At 47.4% G+C, this 13,773-nt stretch overlaps 2 protein-coding genes across 2 annotated transcripts in view; one reads left to right on the forward strand and one right to left on the reverse strand.

The window, feature by feature from the left end:
* MIER1 (MIER1 transcriptional regulator) overlaps positions 1-341 on the reverse strand; it is a 70,244-nt gene extending 69,903 nt beyond the window's left edge. Inside the window, exon 1 of the mRNA XM_036754449.1 lies at positions 280-341. Coding sequence (XP_036610344.1) covers positions 280-316 — 37 coding nt within the window. The 5' untranslated portion in view covers positions 317-341. The remainder of the gene's footprint in view (positions 1-279) is intronic.
* Positions 342-510: 169 nt separating this feature from the next.
* The window catches only part of DNAI4 (dynein axonemal intermediate chain 4), a 73,985-nt gene continuing 60,722 nt past the window's right edge, over positions 511-13,773 (forward strand). Inside the window, exon 1 of the mRNA XM_036757759.1 lies at positions 511-673. Coding sequence (XP_036613654.1) covers positions 648-673 — 26 coding nt within the window. The 5' untranslated portion in view covers positions 511-647. The remainder of the gene's footprint in view (positions 674-13,773) is intronic.

Below are 13,773 nucleotides of genomic sequence, written 5' to 3' on the forward strand. Positions count from 1 at the left end.
CGCGCGCCGCAGCCGCGGCCCGGACGTGGGTGACAGGTCGGGCGGCGTGCACGGGGGTGGGGGGCAGAGAGAGCCGGGAGCGCGCATGCGCGTTCGCCTAGCCGTCACTCGGCGGCCCGGGAGCCGGGACCTGGCGGGGCCCCCCCGGGGCGGGCGGGGCCCGGGGCTGGGACAGCGGCCCCGCTCCGTCCTCGCACCCCGGAAGCGGAGGGGGGGGGCTGGGGTCCCGGGACGGCAGGGGAGGGGGGGCAGGGGGAGGGTTCCGCGCGCCGCACTTACAGCCGCCGCCAGCGCCGCCTGAAGGAGCCCCATCCATCCGCCTGCAGCCCCGGACGCTCGCCGCCTGGGAGGGGCCTGGCGCCCGGGCCTCCCGCCTCCCGCCCGCCGTGGCCCGGAGCTTCCTCCGCCTCCGCCAACCGCGGGCCCTGCCCTCCGCCTGCGCCCTCCTCCCGGGCGCGGCGCCGCTGCCGCAGCCAACCGCGCGGCCGCTGGTTGGGCTCGAGCGGGCGGGCGGCCGGCGTCGGCGTCGCCATGGCGCCGGGGCCAACAGCGCGTCCGCGCCCGACCCCGACCCCGCCGCCGGAGCCCTCGCAGCTCTCGCAGCTCCCGCACTTGTCGCGGCCCCCGCAGCCTCCGCCGCCGCGGCCATGCCCAAGCCGGCCAACATCGTGCAGTAAGTCCGCCGGCGCGGCCCTGCTCCGGCTTCCCCTCCTGGGCTCGGGTTCCACCCGCGGCCTCCTCCCTGGGGCCTGGCCTCGCCCAAGCCCCTGCCCGCAGAGGAGGAAGAAGGGTGGAGGAGGTGAAATAAGCCGGTCAGAAACCCGCCGTGCGCCCGGTAAGCGCCGGGGATGCAGAGCAAAGCACACCCCCAAACAGACCGTGACTCCTCCAGGAGCTCACGATTCTGCGGGATAGACAGCGCCCAGGCATCTGGGCATGGTGGCTGGAAATAAGTGGGGACACAGTACCGCAGCCGAGCGGGGACCCGGGGTCTAATCTTTCCTCCGCTCCCCCCAACCCCGAGATCCTGGGCGCCGAAGGCCCTTTTCTGCCTCTCTGGGCCTCGTTTTCCTCATCCCTAAGCGAAGAGCTGGACTATAGAGGTCAGTCACCAGTCAGTCTATAAGCATCTGCCAAGTATTTAAGATAGGGCTGACCCTGTGGGAATGGGACCCTCCAGAAGCTCACGTTCTCACGAGGGAGACCATGGTTCTGCCAAAGTCACCACATGCTAGTCTGTGTTGGGAGAATCATCGATTTATTTCTAGCTAGAAGGACCCTCAAAGGCCACCAAGCACTTCACTTGACAGACGAGGAAACTAAGGCCCAAGTACATGAAGTGACGTGCCCATGGCTACTCAGCTAATACTAGAGGCTGCCTTCGGACCTCAGAGGCGGTCTAATGCACCCCTTTCATCTTGCTGAGGTGCAAACAGACCTACTTAAGTGCCTTGCTCGAGGACACCCGTATTGTAAATATCAGAAACAACCCATTTCCGAGATTGTCTCTGCTCCTAGATACATCACTTATAGTCTCGAGGCTTCAGTGTCCCTCCTATAAAATTCAGTTGTTGGATTCGACGAATAGTAAGTTTCCTTCTTGGAGAAAGAAATGGCCAAGAAAAACCCGAATGGGGTCCTGAAAGTGCAAAACGACCAAAGGGAGACTTTTCCTCCCGCATCTGTAGTTATAGTATATGTAATATAATATAATATGATACATTATGGTGACTTTGGGCACAAGTCCCTTGCCTCTCTCAGCCTCAGCTTCTTACTTTATAATTTGAGGAGGTTAAACTGGATAATCTTCAAAGGAGCCAAAAGTGTGTGAGCCAGAACTTTGCTCAGAGGACTCTTGCTGCCTTTCTGCGCGTCTTGTTAGTGCCCTACAGGGATGGCAGTTTATCAACAGTCAGTCATTAAGACCCTGGTGCTAAATATTGTAGATGCAAAGTCGAAAATAAAACTATAAATTTCCCTCTAAGGAACATGGAAGGGAGGGGGTGAGAGACAACATGGATAAAAGTATGGTAAAAGGTAGGAAGCGATGTGAGCAAAGGAGAAATCCGATGAGCTCTAGAAACAGTGGGTGAGGCATACAGATAGGAAAAAACGAAGTCCATGCTTACAAGGAGGAAAGGGGAGTAAGGAAATGAGCATTTAGTAAACACCTACTATGTGCCAGGCACTGTGCTGAGCGCTTTACAAACATTAATTTGCCTCACATTGTAATGGGGAGGCAAGGATGATAGAAGTGCTAGCTGAAAAAAACTGAGAAAATTATGATGATATTAAATGGCATGGGGAAATCTAGAGGAGGGCTGGGTTTGGGAGAAAGAGAAAGGAAGAGTTCCTTTTTGGACACATTACATCAGATGCACCAGAAGGGCTCCCACGAGGAGATTTGGATCTGTGGGACTAGAATTCAGGAGAGAGAGTAGTATAAGATATATGACTTTAGCGATCTGGGTGATGATTGAACCCAAGAGGGTAAAGTTGATTACTGGGGGAACAAGTTTGTGAGGAGAGAAGAGGGGAGACAAGACAGAAGATAGTCCTGAGTCAGCAAAAGAAGCTGAGAAGGCAGGTTAGACAGGCTGCTTGGTTGCTGTTCTTGGTGCCTAGGAACTAGGAGAAAGTGCTGCCCAGGAAATGGAGAGAGGAGGGGGAGTGGGGAGAGGACACAGAGAGAGAGAGAAGGAGAATGGGTTCAAAGCTGCCATGGTGCTGGGGGACAGGGAAGGACTAACAAAGGATCTTCGGACTTCTCAGTTAGATCACGATTTAATCTTTGAGGGAGCAGTTTTCAGAGTAGCCTTGGGGCTCTGTAGCAGGATTGTTAGAGAATGGGGTGAGCCTGGGAAAGCTGGGATGTAACCATTCTTTGGAGTTCTGCATTACCCCATGCCGAGACCATGGGTGGGGGAGGGGGGAGGGCAGGGTGTACCAACACTTGAGGGGCTCTTGGGGGTCCCAGTGTTTGATTCTGGTTTTAAGAGGAAAATCTGCTCTTTGTTGTTTGTTGGCCAGTGGAGGTGGGGGAGGCGTAGATGAGAAAATGAAGAGGAGAGAGAGGGATAGATAGGTCCTTGGGTTCTGGGAAAATGGGAGACATGGCCCCAAGGAAGGAGGAAGGGACCTCCTTTTCATCTGTGACTGCCTCAGAACCAGAGGGGCTAAGAGTTAGGGAAGGGCCTCCCCGGGCTGTTGAGCTGGGTCTTTGAGGAATGAGTAGAATTTTAGGAGCCGGGTAAAGGTGGAATGTGTCCTGGCTGAAACCAAGAGCTTTCCTTCCTGAGTGGAAGTAGAACAGTTGAGACCATGTTCTGGCACAGTCCATAGGCTGGTCGGAGCATTTATTAAACACCTACTGCTTGCTAGGTGCTGGAGGTGAAGGGAACAGGAATAGTCCCTGCCCTACAGGAGCTTACATTCTACCAGGGAGGAAGAACGTGGGCCCAGATAGTGAATGGAGGGGTTCTAGAGGGATCACTAGAAGCAGCAATAGGGGATCACATCAGGCTGCTTCTAGGCTGGGGCACTTGTGAGCTTTGAGGGAAGCTAGGGACTCAGAGAGATGGAGGCGAGGAGGTGGGGGAGTCCCGCAGCCTGGCTGTGAAAGGCATGAATTATACTGGGGATTCAGAACAGGAAGGAACCTGGACTGGAGGAGGGGAGGCTGGAGCTGGGGGAGGAGAGGCTATTTAAATGACAAGTAAAGGAATCTGTGTGATGGCCTGAGGCAGATGGGAGCGGAGCCTAGGGTGGTTAGACCTGTTGGGACATTCAAAGCCCTTCTCAGTCCACTCGGGCCTATCTTTCCAGGTTAGTTACCAATTTACCAATCTCTCCCCTTTGAGCCATGTGTATCCCCAGCTTCTCTCTCCTCTCTTGGTGTCCTGGCCCTGTGCCTGTAATGCCCCCCCTTGGCACTTGAAATCCCTTCACATCTCTTCCCTGTGTCCTATGTTCCCACCCCCCTCGCTCACTTTTAGTGCTTCCCCTTTAAGATTACCGCATTGACACTTTAGAAATCTTGTATGCATAATTTTGTTGTGTCCTTCATTAGAAGGTGAGCTCCTTCTGGGCCGAGATGTGGTTTTGCTCTTTTTTGTATCCCAGGTGCTTAACACAGTGCCTGGCACGGAGTGGGTGAATAATAAACGTTGCTGACTGGCTGACAGTGATTATTTTGTATCTGGCTTGTTATCTTTGAACAGGTATCTTCATCCTGTCCTCCCTGAGAACGTAGCTCCTTGAGGGCATGGACTGAAATTGTATTGGATCATCCAATGCCTTGCACATGATAGACATATAATATGTATATCTTATACCTTATATAAGATATACATATTATATATGATAGACCTGTAATAAATACTTGTTGGTTGATTGTGCTTTAGGCATATAATTTTGGCAGTGGTGTGAAGGGTACATTATCGAGGGGGGAGAGTGGGGCTCAGGGCGTCTGATTACAAAGTTGCTTCAGTAGCCCAGGTGAGCAGCAAGGAGGGCTTGATCTAGGGGAGTGGTCATGGGAAGTGGTGAGGGGATGTAGGCACAAAAACGGACAAGCCTTGGTTATCTATTGGATATCGAAGGTGAGGGAGAGAGCAGAATGGAGGAGGACTAGAAGGGTTGTGGTGCTCTCGGAGATAAACTAGGAAGAAGGTAGTATTTAGGGAGAAAAGTGAGTTGTAGAAAGTTTAGATATATCAAGGTTGAGATGTCTATGGGATGTCCAATAGGAAAAGTCCAACAAGCAATTGGTGATTTAGGACAGCAGCCCAGGGGAGAGAACATAAAGATCTGGGAGTCATCTGCATAGAGATAATAATGGATCCCAAAGCTAATGAACTCTCCAAGAGAGTTTGTGTAGAAATAAGAGCCTAAGAGTATACCCACCTGCAGATGGCTTAACCAGAGTGATGACCCATCAAGAAAACTGAGGAATGGGCGGAGCCCAGAGACAGGAAAGGGAAGGGAACAAGGATTTATGGAGACCTTTTTTGTGCCAGGCACTGTGCTAAGCACTTTAAAATATAATCTCATGTGGTCCTCACAACAACTCTGGGAGGGAAGTGCCAGTATGATCACCATTTTACAGGAAACTGAGGCAGACATTAGTAGAATGGCTTGCTCAGGGTTACATAGCTAGTAAGTGTCTCAGGTTGGATTTGAACTTAGGTGCATTAGGCCAGTTAACTGCAATGTAACCAAAACCCAGGGAAGCAAGTGTCCAAAGGAAGGAGGTGGCCAACGGTGTCATTCAGCAAAGGCTAAGAGCAGGACTGAGAAGGAGGCCAGCAGACTCAGCAGTTTAGAAAGCATGGTAATCAGGGGGTGGAGCCAAGATGGCAGCTGGAAAGCAGGGACTTGCGTGAGCTCCCCGCCAGGTCCCTCCAAAAACCTATAAAAATGGCTCTGAACAAATTCTAGAACTGCAGAACCCACAAAATAGCAGAGGGAAGCAGGGACCCAGCCCAGGACAGCCTAGATGGTCACTGGATGAGGTCTATCGCACATGGAGTGGAGAGGAGTGGAGCTCAGCATGGGAGGCAGCAGGACCAGCCAGACCAGGAGCCGGGCGGAGCAGGCACTAGCACTCTGAATCAGTGAGCTGTGGTAGTTACCAGACTTCTCAACCCACAAACACCAAAGACAACAGAGAAGGTCAGTGGGAAAAACTGTGGGGGACAGAGTTCGAGGTTCAGCCACCGCCCCAGGGGCAGTGGGGGAGGTGCAGCTACAGAACTACAGCTGCAGTTACTTCCGGCCCCAGGCCCACCTGGTAGGAGGAATTAAGTGGCCTTTCAGAGAAGGAGTGAAGAGCCTGGGGGCTGTATGCTGCCCACGTTTTGGACAGCCCTGATTTAGGGTACAAAGAGAGGGCTTGGCCTTGGTGAGAAGGGCAGCTTCATCCAAGATGCATGATGAGACTAAAGGCAGGCTGTCACTGGCTCCAAATTGTAGATGATGGAGTTTAGACTGGGTTCTTTGGGCAGTATGGAGATGTTTGTGGAGTCTGATCAACTGAGTGATACCAGATTAACGAAGAAAGAAACATTAATTTAATAGTGGTGTGAAGGATGGTTTGGAGCAGGATGAGATCAAAAGTGGTGTAGGCGGAGATCAGTTAGGAATCCATTATAACAGTCTGTTTGGCAGATAATGAGGACCCGGGTCAATCAACAAGCATTTATTAAGTATCTTGGGTAGTAACCATGAAATTGGAAAAGAGAGTATAATTTTGAGAACTGTGGAATTGTGGGCTGGTGGGAGTGGGGAGGGAGAGGGGGGGAGAGAGAGAGAGAGAGAGAGAGAGAGAGAGAGAGAGAGAGAGAGAGAGGAGAGAGAAAGGGAAGGGGGGGGAGAGAGAAAGGGGAGGGGGGGAGAGACAGAGGGAAAGAGACACAGAGAAAGAGAGACAGAGGGGGAGGGAGGGAGGAAGGAAGGAGTCATATGACACAAGTTGTAGCAGTATTGCTTGAGTTTCAGTCTAGAAAGCCCGCCCGAAGTAGTTAACTACCTTAGTTAAAGGTAACTTTTGAAAGAAATTCAATTGTCCACTTGGAAATAGACTCGATCATTTGTCTGTTGGTGCCCTTCAATCTCTCCCATCGGGTTACCGCATCTGGAAAATTAAGAGTCAGTATGTTTAATGTTATTCTGCTTTCATTCCAACAGTTAGTACACCTAAGCTCAGGAATTCTGGAAACAAAAATTAGGTGTGTAAAAGGAAGAACTCTAAATGTCAGAAGTCCTTGTTTTGATTGCCTCATTTGGAAAGATATATTTTTATAATTCTGTAGAACAAGGTGGGAAGCTGGGTGGTACAGTGGATAGAGTACCAGGCCTGGAGTCAGGAAGACTCATGTTTCTGAGTTCACATCTGGTCTCAGACACTTACTTGCTGTCTGACCCTGGACAAGTCACTTAACCCTGTTAGCTTGGGTTTCTTCATCTGTAAAATGAGCTGGAGAAGGAAAAGGCAAACCATTCCAGTATCTTTGCTAAGTCGTGATCTGCCTAGCTGAAGCTACTGAACAACAACAAAAAACAAAACCTTGCTGTCTGACACTTTCCAGGATTAAAGATCTGGCCTCCTGGACTTCCCTCTTCCTTGCTAATTTGCTGTTTAACTTTTGACTTTAATTCTGAGCTAGGTTATTGCAGTGGCATTCATAATACTCATCCTCTCTGTCTTTCCCAGCTTCCTTCTCACTGTCATTCCTTTGCTGAGAAACTTCCTGAGATGCATCTGGCACCCGTTTGCGAAGGAATCTTTAGTGTATGCTTCCCTGGTTTGCCATGGTGTCTGTGACTTCCCTTTCTAGCCTCATCCTCACTACCTGTTTCTACTAGCACAGCCATACTACCATTTGCTGTTTAAAAGCCTCTTGCTTTCTCTCTTGCAAGTCAGTTAATACTTTCAGTTCCCTCCCTATAGCTCTTCTGCCTGCTGAAACTCTGCATCCTTAATGCTTAATGTCCTAGCTCTAACCCTATGGCCAGGCAGCCTCCCTGGGGAGCTGTTTCTCTCTGAAGTACTCTAACACCTGGTGCCTTTCTTAGGGAAGCTCTTGCATATTGCCTTTTGTTGTGTATATGTCTTAATTCTCTACTAGGTTGTAAATTTCGAAGGCCACTGGGATTATGTTTTCTCTTTTAATCTTCCAGAGTTCTTTAGGAGTAACAGGTGATAAATATATATATTTTTGAATGAATCGAAGTATTTTTTAAAGATTAAAACTGGGATATTTCTGAACTGTGTTATTCATAACACCGAATTGGAGGGTTTGTAGGTAGGGTTTGTTAGTTCAGACTCAAGTTCCTTGATATATAGTAGATCAACAACTCTTCTCTAACTTGTTGACTTAGCTGTCTGGGACACCAAGACCCATCATCTGTCACCCAGTAAGGATGGGATAATGGAGAGGTGCCTACAGCCAAACCCATGGCCTCCAGTTCTCCTGATGCTCAGGAAGCTGCTTCCTGGTGTGACCCACTCTACCGCTACTCAACTCCCTCCATTTCCACAGCGTCCATGCCTTGCTGGGTTGGTTTAAGAGTGTGCAGTGGCTGATGAGTGTGGCCTATATCCTACCTTTCAGACTAAAACCACTTCTAAATGTGGTATGACAGACTTTATAGAGACTATCAGTTTGCCATATCCAAGAGAGGTGGATTCAAAATTATCTGCTCAGAATGGATCCAGCAGAATGTGTTCTGGAAGTTTGAGGGGGGCTATCGTGGAGGGGGCTCTAGGCTCTGCCTGCCTTTGTTCTTCATCAGCGATCAACTGTGATGAAAGGCCCTGGAAGAGATTAAACAGCAGATTAAATCTTATAGGCCCCCCAGCCCACTATCCCAGCCTTCAAAGCCTTCACCCCAAGGGGGCCTGGTGGACAAGGTGGTTTGGAGTGACACTGGCCCCTGGAGCCAAAGACCTTCTTCCCTTTGCCTTTTGCCTTTGTCTAGTTGATAATCAAAGAACAAAATCAGAAGAAAACGGAAGCTGTTCTCCTCAACCCCAAGACTGGCCTCTCTCTCCATTGTACTGGCCTGCCGCTCAGATCCTAGCAGGTTTCCATTAAATCCTGTGATGAAATAGCTGCATTTGCAAAATGGAGCATTCATTTCCTGCACAGAACAAGGGAGAGATGGGAGAGTGATTCTGGTGTAAAATCTCTACCTGGAAAAAATGAAGCATTCTCTAGAAGAGGAATTTCTTTGTAAGGCTTAGCCATTTTAGCACTGAAAATGACTCCAATTTATAGTACTCTGCAACAAAGCACTTTGCACAGAACTACACGGGCAAAGTGTCATTTCACTTTTTATGAGGTAAGGCCTTTATGTTCATCATGATTTATGTATTAGATGCAAATGTGAGGAATACTCTCCCTTCTTGCCTCCTCCTCTCCAGCTAGCTTTGGCTTTCTTCAAGATTCAGTCTCAATCCCAGTCCCACCTTTCCCAGTGCCCCTTGCCCCCAGGCCCTCTGCCAGGGCCTTCTCTCCAAGATGACCCCCGGCTTACGCTGTGTACACAGTTTTATGTACATGGTTCTCTGCTTGTTGTTGTCTCCCATTAGAATGTGAGCTCCCTGAGAGCAGAGACCGTGTTTTTGTCTTTCTTTGTATCTCCTTAGTAAACAATCAATGCCTGTTGACTGACTGGGTAAAGTTGATGTGAGGAATGTAAAGCTCCGAGGCTCCTTTTCTGTAAAATTGAACCAAAGACGGGCTTGTTTCTCTCAATCTGGGGATGGGACGAAGGTGTAAAAAGTATAGGAGTATCCCTCCACGATTCGAGAATGTGTGATATGGTATGTTAGGGAAGGCTAATTTCAAAGATAACGTATTCTTCATCATTATCAGAATATGATGTTTGTGCAGACACGATCCAAGGCCACAATTTTCTCCAAGATCTCATTAATATTTAAGTAGAATTGTAGACATGACCAACGTTAAAATATTTTAATTAAATCTATTTTACTTATTTTTTTAAAATTTATTTAACATATTTAGTTTTCAGCATTGATTTTCACAAGAGTTTGGATTACAAATTTTCTCCCCATTTCTACCCTCCCCCCCACTCCAAGATGGCGTATATTCTGGTTGCCTTGTTCCCCAGTCAGTGCTCCCCTCTGTCACCCCACTCCCCTCCCATCCCCTTTTCCCTTCCTTTCTTGTAGGGCAAGATAAATTTTTACGCCCCATTGCCTGTGTATCTTATTTTCTTGTTGCATGCAAAAACATTTTTGTTTGTTTTTGAACATCTGTTTTTAAAACTTTGAGTTCCAAATTCTCTCCCCTCTTCCCTTCCCACCCACCCTCCCTAAGAAGTCAAGCAATTCAACATAGGCCACATGTGTATCATTATGTAAAACCCTTCCACAATACTCATGTTGTGAAAGACTAACTATATTTTGCTCCTTCCCAACCCATCCCCCTTTATTGAATTTTCTCCCTTGACCCTGTCCCCTTTCGAAAGTGTTTGTTTTTGACTACCTCCTCCCCCGTCTGCCCTCCCCTCCATCATCTCCCCATTTTTTTTTATCTTCCTCCCTCTTCTTTCCTGTGGGGTAAGATTCCTAATTGGGTATATATGATATTCCTTCCTTAGGCCAAATCTGATGAGAGCGATGTTCACTCATTCCCCCCTCATCTGCCCTCTCCCCTCCTCCCACAAAACTGCTTCCTCTTGCCACCTTTATGGGAGATAATCCATCCCGTTCTATCTCTCCTTATCTCCCTCTCTCAGTATGTTCCTCTCTCATCCCTTAATTTGATTTTATTTCGTTTAGATATCTTCCCTTCATCTTCAACTCACCCTGTGTCTGCTCTCTCCGTCTCCCCCTCTCTTTCTCTCTCTCTCTCTAAATACATATATATATATATATATATATATATATATATATATATATATATATATATACATACACACATAGATATATACATACATACACATTCACCCATATATATACATAAACATATATGTATGCATATTCCCTTCAGCTACCCTAATACTGAGGTCTCATGAATCATACACATCATCTTTCCATGTAGGAATGTCAACAAAACAGTTCACCTTTAGTAAGTCCCTTGCAATTTCTTTTTCTTGTTCTTTTTCTTGATTACCTTTTCATGCTTCTCTTGATTCTTGTGTTTGAAAGTCAAATTTTCTATTCAGTTCTTGTCTTTTCACTGAGAAAGCTTGAAAGTCCTCTGTTTTATTGAAAGTCCATATTTTGCCTTGGAACATGATACTCAGTTTTGCTGGGTAGGTGATTCTAGGTTTTAATCCTAGCTGCATTGACCTCCGGAATATTGTATTCCAAGCCCTTCGATCTCTTAATGTAGAAGCTGCCAGATCTTGGGTTATTCTGATTGGGTTTCCACAATACTCAAATTGTTTCTTTCTGGCTGCTTGCAGTATTTTCTCCTTGATCTGGGAGCTCTGGAATTTGGCAACAATATTCCTAGGAGATTTCTTTTTGGGATCTATTTGAGGAGGCGATTGATGGATTCTTTCAATTTCTATTTTGCCCTGTGGCTCTAGAATATCAGGGCAGTTCTCCTTGATAATTTCTTGAAAGATGATATCTAGGCTCTTTTTTTGATCATGGCTTTCAGGTAGTCCAATAATTTTTAAATTATCTCTCCTGGATCTATTTTCCAGGTCAGTGGTTTTTCCAAGGAGATAGTTCACATTGTCTTCCATTTTTTCATTCCTTTGGTTCTGTTTTATAATATCTTGATTTCTCATAAAGTCACTAGCTTCCACTTGCTCCAATCTAATTTTTAAAGTAGTATTTTCTTCAGTGGTCTTTTGGACCTCCTTTTCCATTTGGCTAATTCTGCCTTTCAGGGCATTCTTCTCCTCATTGGCTTTTTGGAGCTCTTTTGCCATTTGGGTTAGTCTATTTTTTAAGGTGTTGTTTTCTTCAGTGTATTTTTCAGTATTTTTTTGGGTCTCCTTTAGCAAGTCATTGACTTGCTTTTCATGGTTTTCTTGCATCCTCATTTCTCTTCCCAATTTTTCCTTTACTTCTCTAACTTGCTTTTCCAAATCCTTTTTGAGCTCTTCCGTGACCTGGGACCAGTTCATATTTTTCTTGGAGGCTGTTGGTGTAGGTTCTTGCACTTTATTGACTTCTTTAGGCTGTATGTTTTGGTCTTCTTTGTCAGCAAAGAAAGAATGCAAAGTCTGAGATGGAATCTCGGTGTGTTTTCGCTGCCTGGCCATATTCCCAGCCAACTAACTTGACCTTTGAGTTTTTCAGTGGGGTATAACTACTTGTAGACTAGAGAGTTCTATGTTCCACGTTTGGGGGGGAGGTGCCAGCTCTGCCACACCAGCACTGCTCCTTCCCCAACCCCCTACCCGGACTGGGCTTAGATCTTCAGCAGGCTGTGCCCTCCTGCTCTGATCCACCACTTAATTCCTCCCACCAGGTGGGCCTGGAGCCGGAAGTAACAACAGCTGTAGCTGCCCCACCTCCGCTGCCCCTGGGGCTGGAAGCCGAACCACAAACTCCTTCTGCTCCCGCAGCTTTTCCCACTAACCTTCTCAGCAGTCTTTGGTGTTTGTGGGTTATGGAGTCTGGTAACTGCCGCAGCTCACTGATTCAGGGCGCTAGGGCACGCTCCGCCTGGCTTCTGGTCTGTATGGTCCACGCCATTCAGGCTGGGTTCTGCTCCACTCCGTTCCCAACTCCCAGCTCCCAGCTCCGTGTGGGATAGACCTCACCCAGAGACCATCCAGGCTGTCCTGGGCTGGAGCCCTGCTTCCCTCTGCTGTTTTGTGGGTTCTGCCGTTCTAGAATTGGTTCAGAGCCATTTTTTATAGGTTTTTAGAGGGACTCGGTACGGAGCTCACGCTAGTCCCTGCTTACCAGCTGCCATCTTGGCTCCACCCCCCTATTTTACTTATTTAAATAAAATAAATTTAATTAAATGTTTGTTATAACAAATTTGAAGGGAGTTTGATGTGTATTGCATAATAGCTAACATTTATATAGTACCTACTATGTGCCAGGCACTGTGCTAAGCGCAAATATTTAATCCTCACAATAATCCTGGGAAGTAGTTGCTAGTATTATCCCCATTTTACAGTTGAGGAAACCAAGGCAAACAGAGGTTAAGCAGTGTGCCTTAGGGACACACAGCTAGTAAGAGTCTGAGGCTGGATTCGAAGTCAGATCTTCCTGGCTCCAGGTCCAGCACTATCCACCATCCCTGATGTCAGAATCTGGAAAATCTAACTTCTTTGTATCTTCCCTAGCACCTTGCTCAGTCACTGACATTAGCAGGTATTCAGTAAATGTGTGTTGAATAAGTGGAGAAATAAAGTCAGGCAACCAGAGAATTTTTCTTTTTTATTTACTGACAACTCTTCAAGAGCCAGAGAGATCCTAAAATATGCCGATTTTATAATTCATCTTAGGAATACTTTCATGTATCCTCTAATATCACCACTGCCCTGGTTCAAGCCCTCATCACGTCTCACTGGAGTATAATAATGGCCTCCCAAATGGTCTCACTGCCTCGAAGAGCCCATTGCTCTACAGATCTGCCAGAAGAATCCTTGTCCTTCAGAAGGTTAGGGAAGTGTCATGTACTGAGCTTGAGTCTTGTGAATAAGGACGCTGAAATGGAAAGGATGGGAAATGTGAGAGATGACCTGTGTGATCCTGGACAAGTCCCTTTGGGCCTCAGTTTCCTCATCTGTAAACTGAGGAGGTTGGACTTGATGACCCACTAACATGCCTTCCAGCTTGCCTCTGGCACACGACTAACCACAAGCAAGTCACTGAACCCTTCATGCTGCAGCAAGTTTCCAGGACTTTGGCCAGCCTCTGTCAGTGGAGATTGTTTACCTTCCAAGACTTTATGCACCGATGAAATAATAGGTTTGGAACCAATGTGAAATTAGAACCTACTTCTTAATGGACTGGCATCTCTCTTTGTGGTGGCCAAGAAGTGGAAACTGAGGGGATGCCCATCGATTGGGGAATGACTGAACAAGTTGTGGTCTGTGATTGTGATGGAATGCTGTTGTGCTGACAAGGAGGCAGATTTCAGAAAAACCTGGAATGACTTAGATGCACTGATGCAAAGCGAAGTGTGCAGAACCAGAACTTTGTACACAGAATTAGCAATGCTGTGCAATGATCAACTATGATAGACTTATCTCTTCTCAGCAATGTAAGGATCTAAGACAATTCCAAAAAACTCATGATGGAAAATGCCATCGACATCCAGAAAA

The sequence above is a fragment of the Trichosurus vulpecula genome, chromosome 4 (assembly GCF_011100635.1).
Source record: "Trichosurus vulpecula isolate mTriVul1 chromosome 4, mTriVul1.pri, whole genome shotgun sequence".
NCBI lineage: Eukaryota > Metazoa > Chordata > Mammalia > Diprotodontia > Phalangeridae > Trichosurus > Trichosurus vulpecula.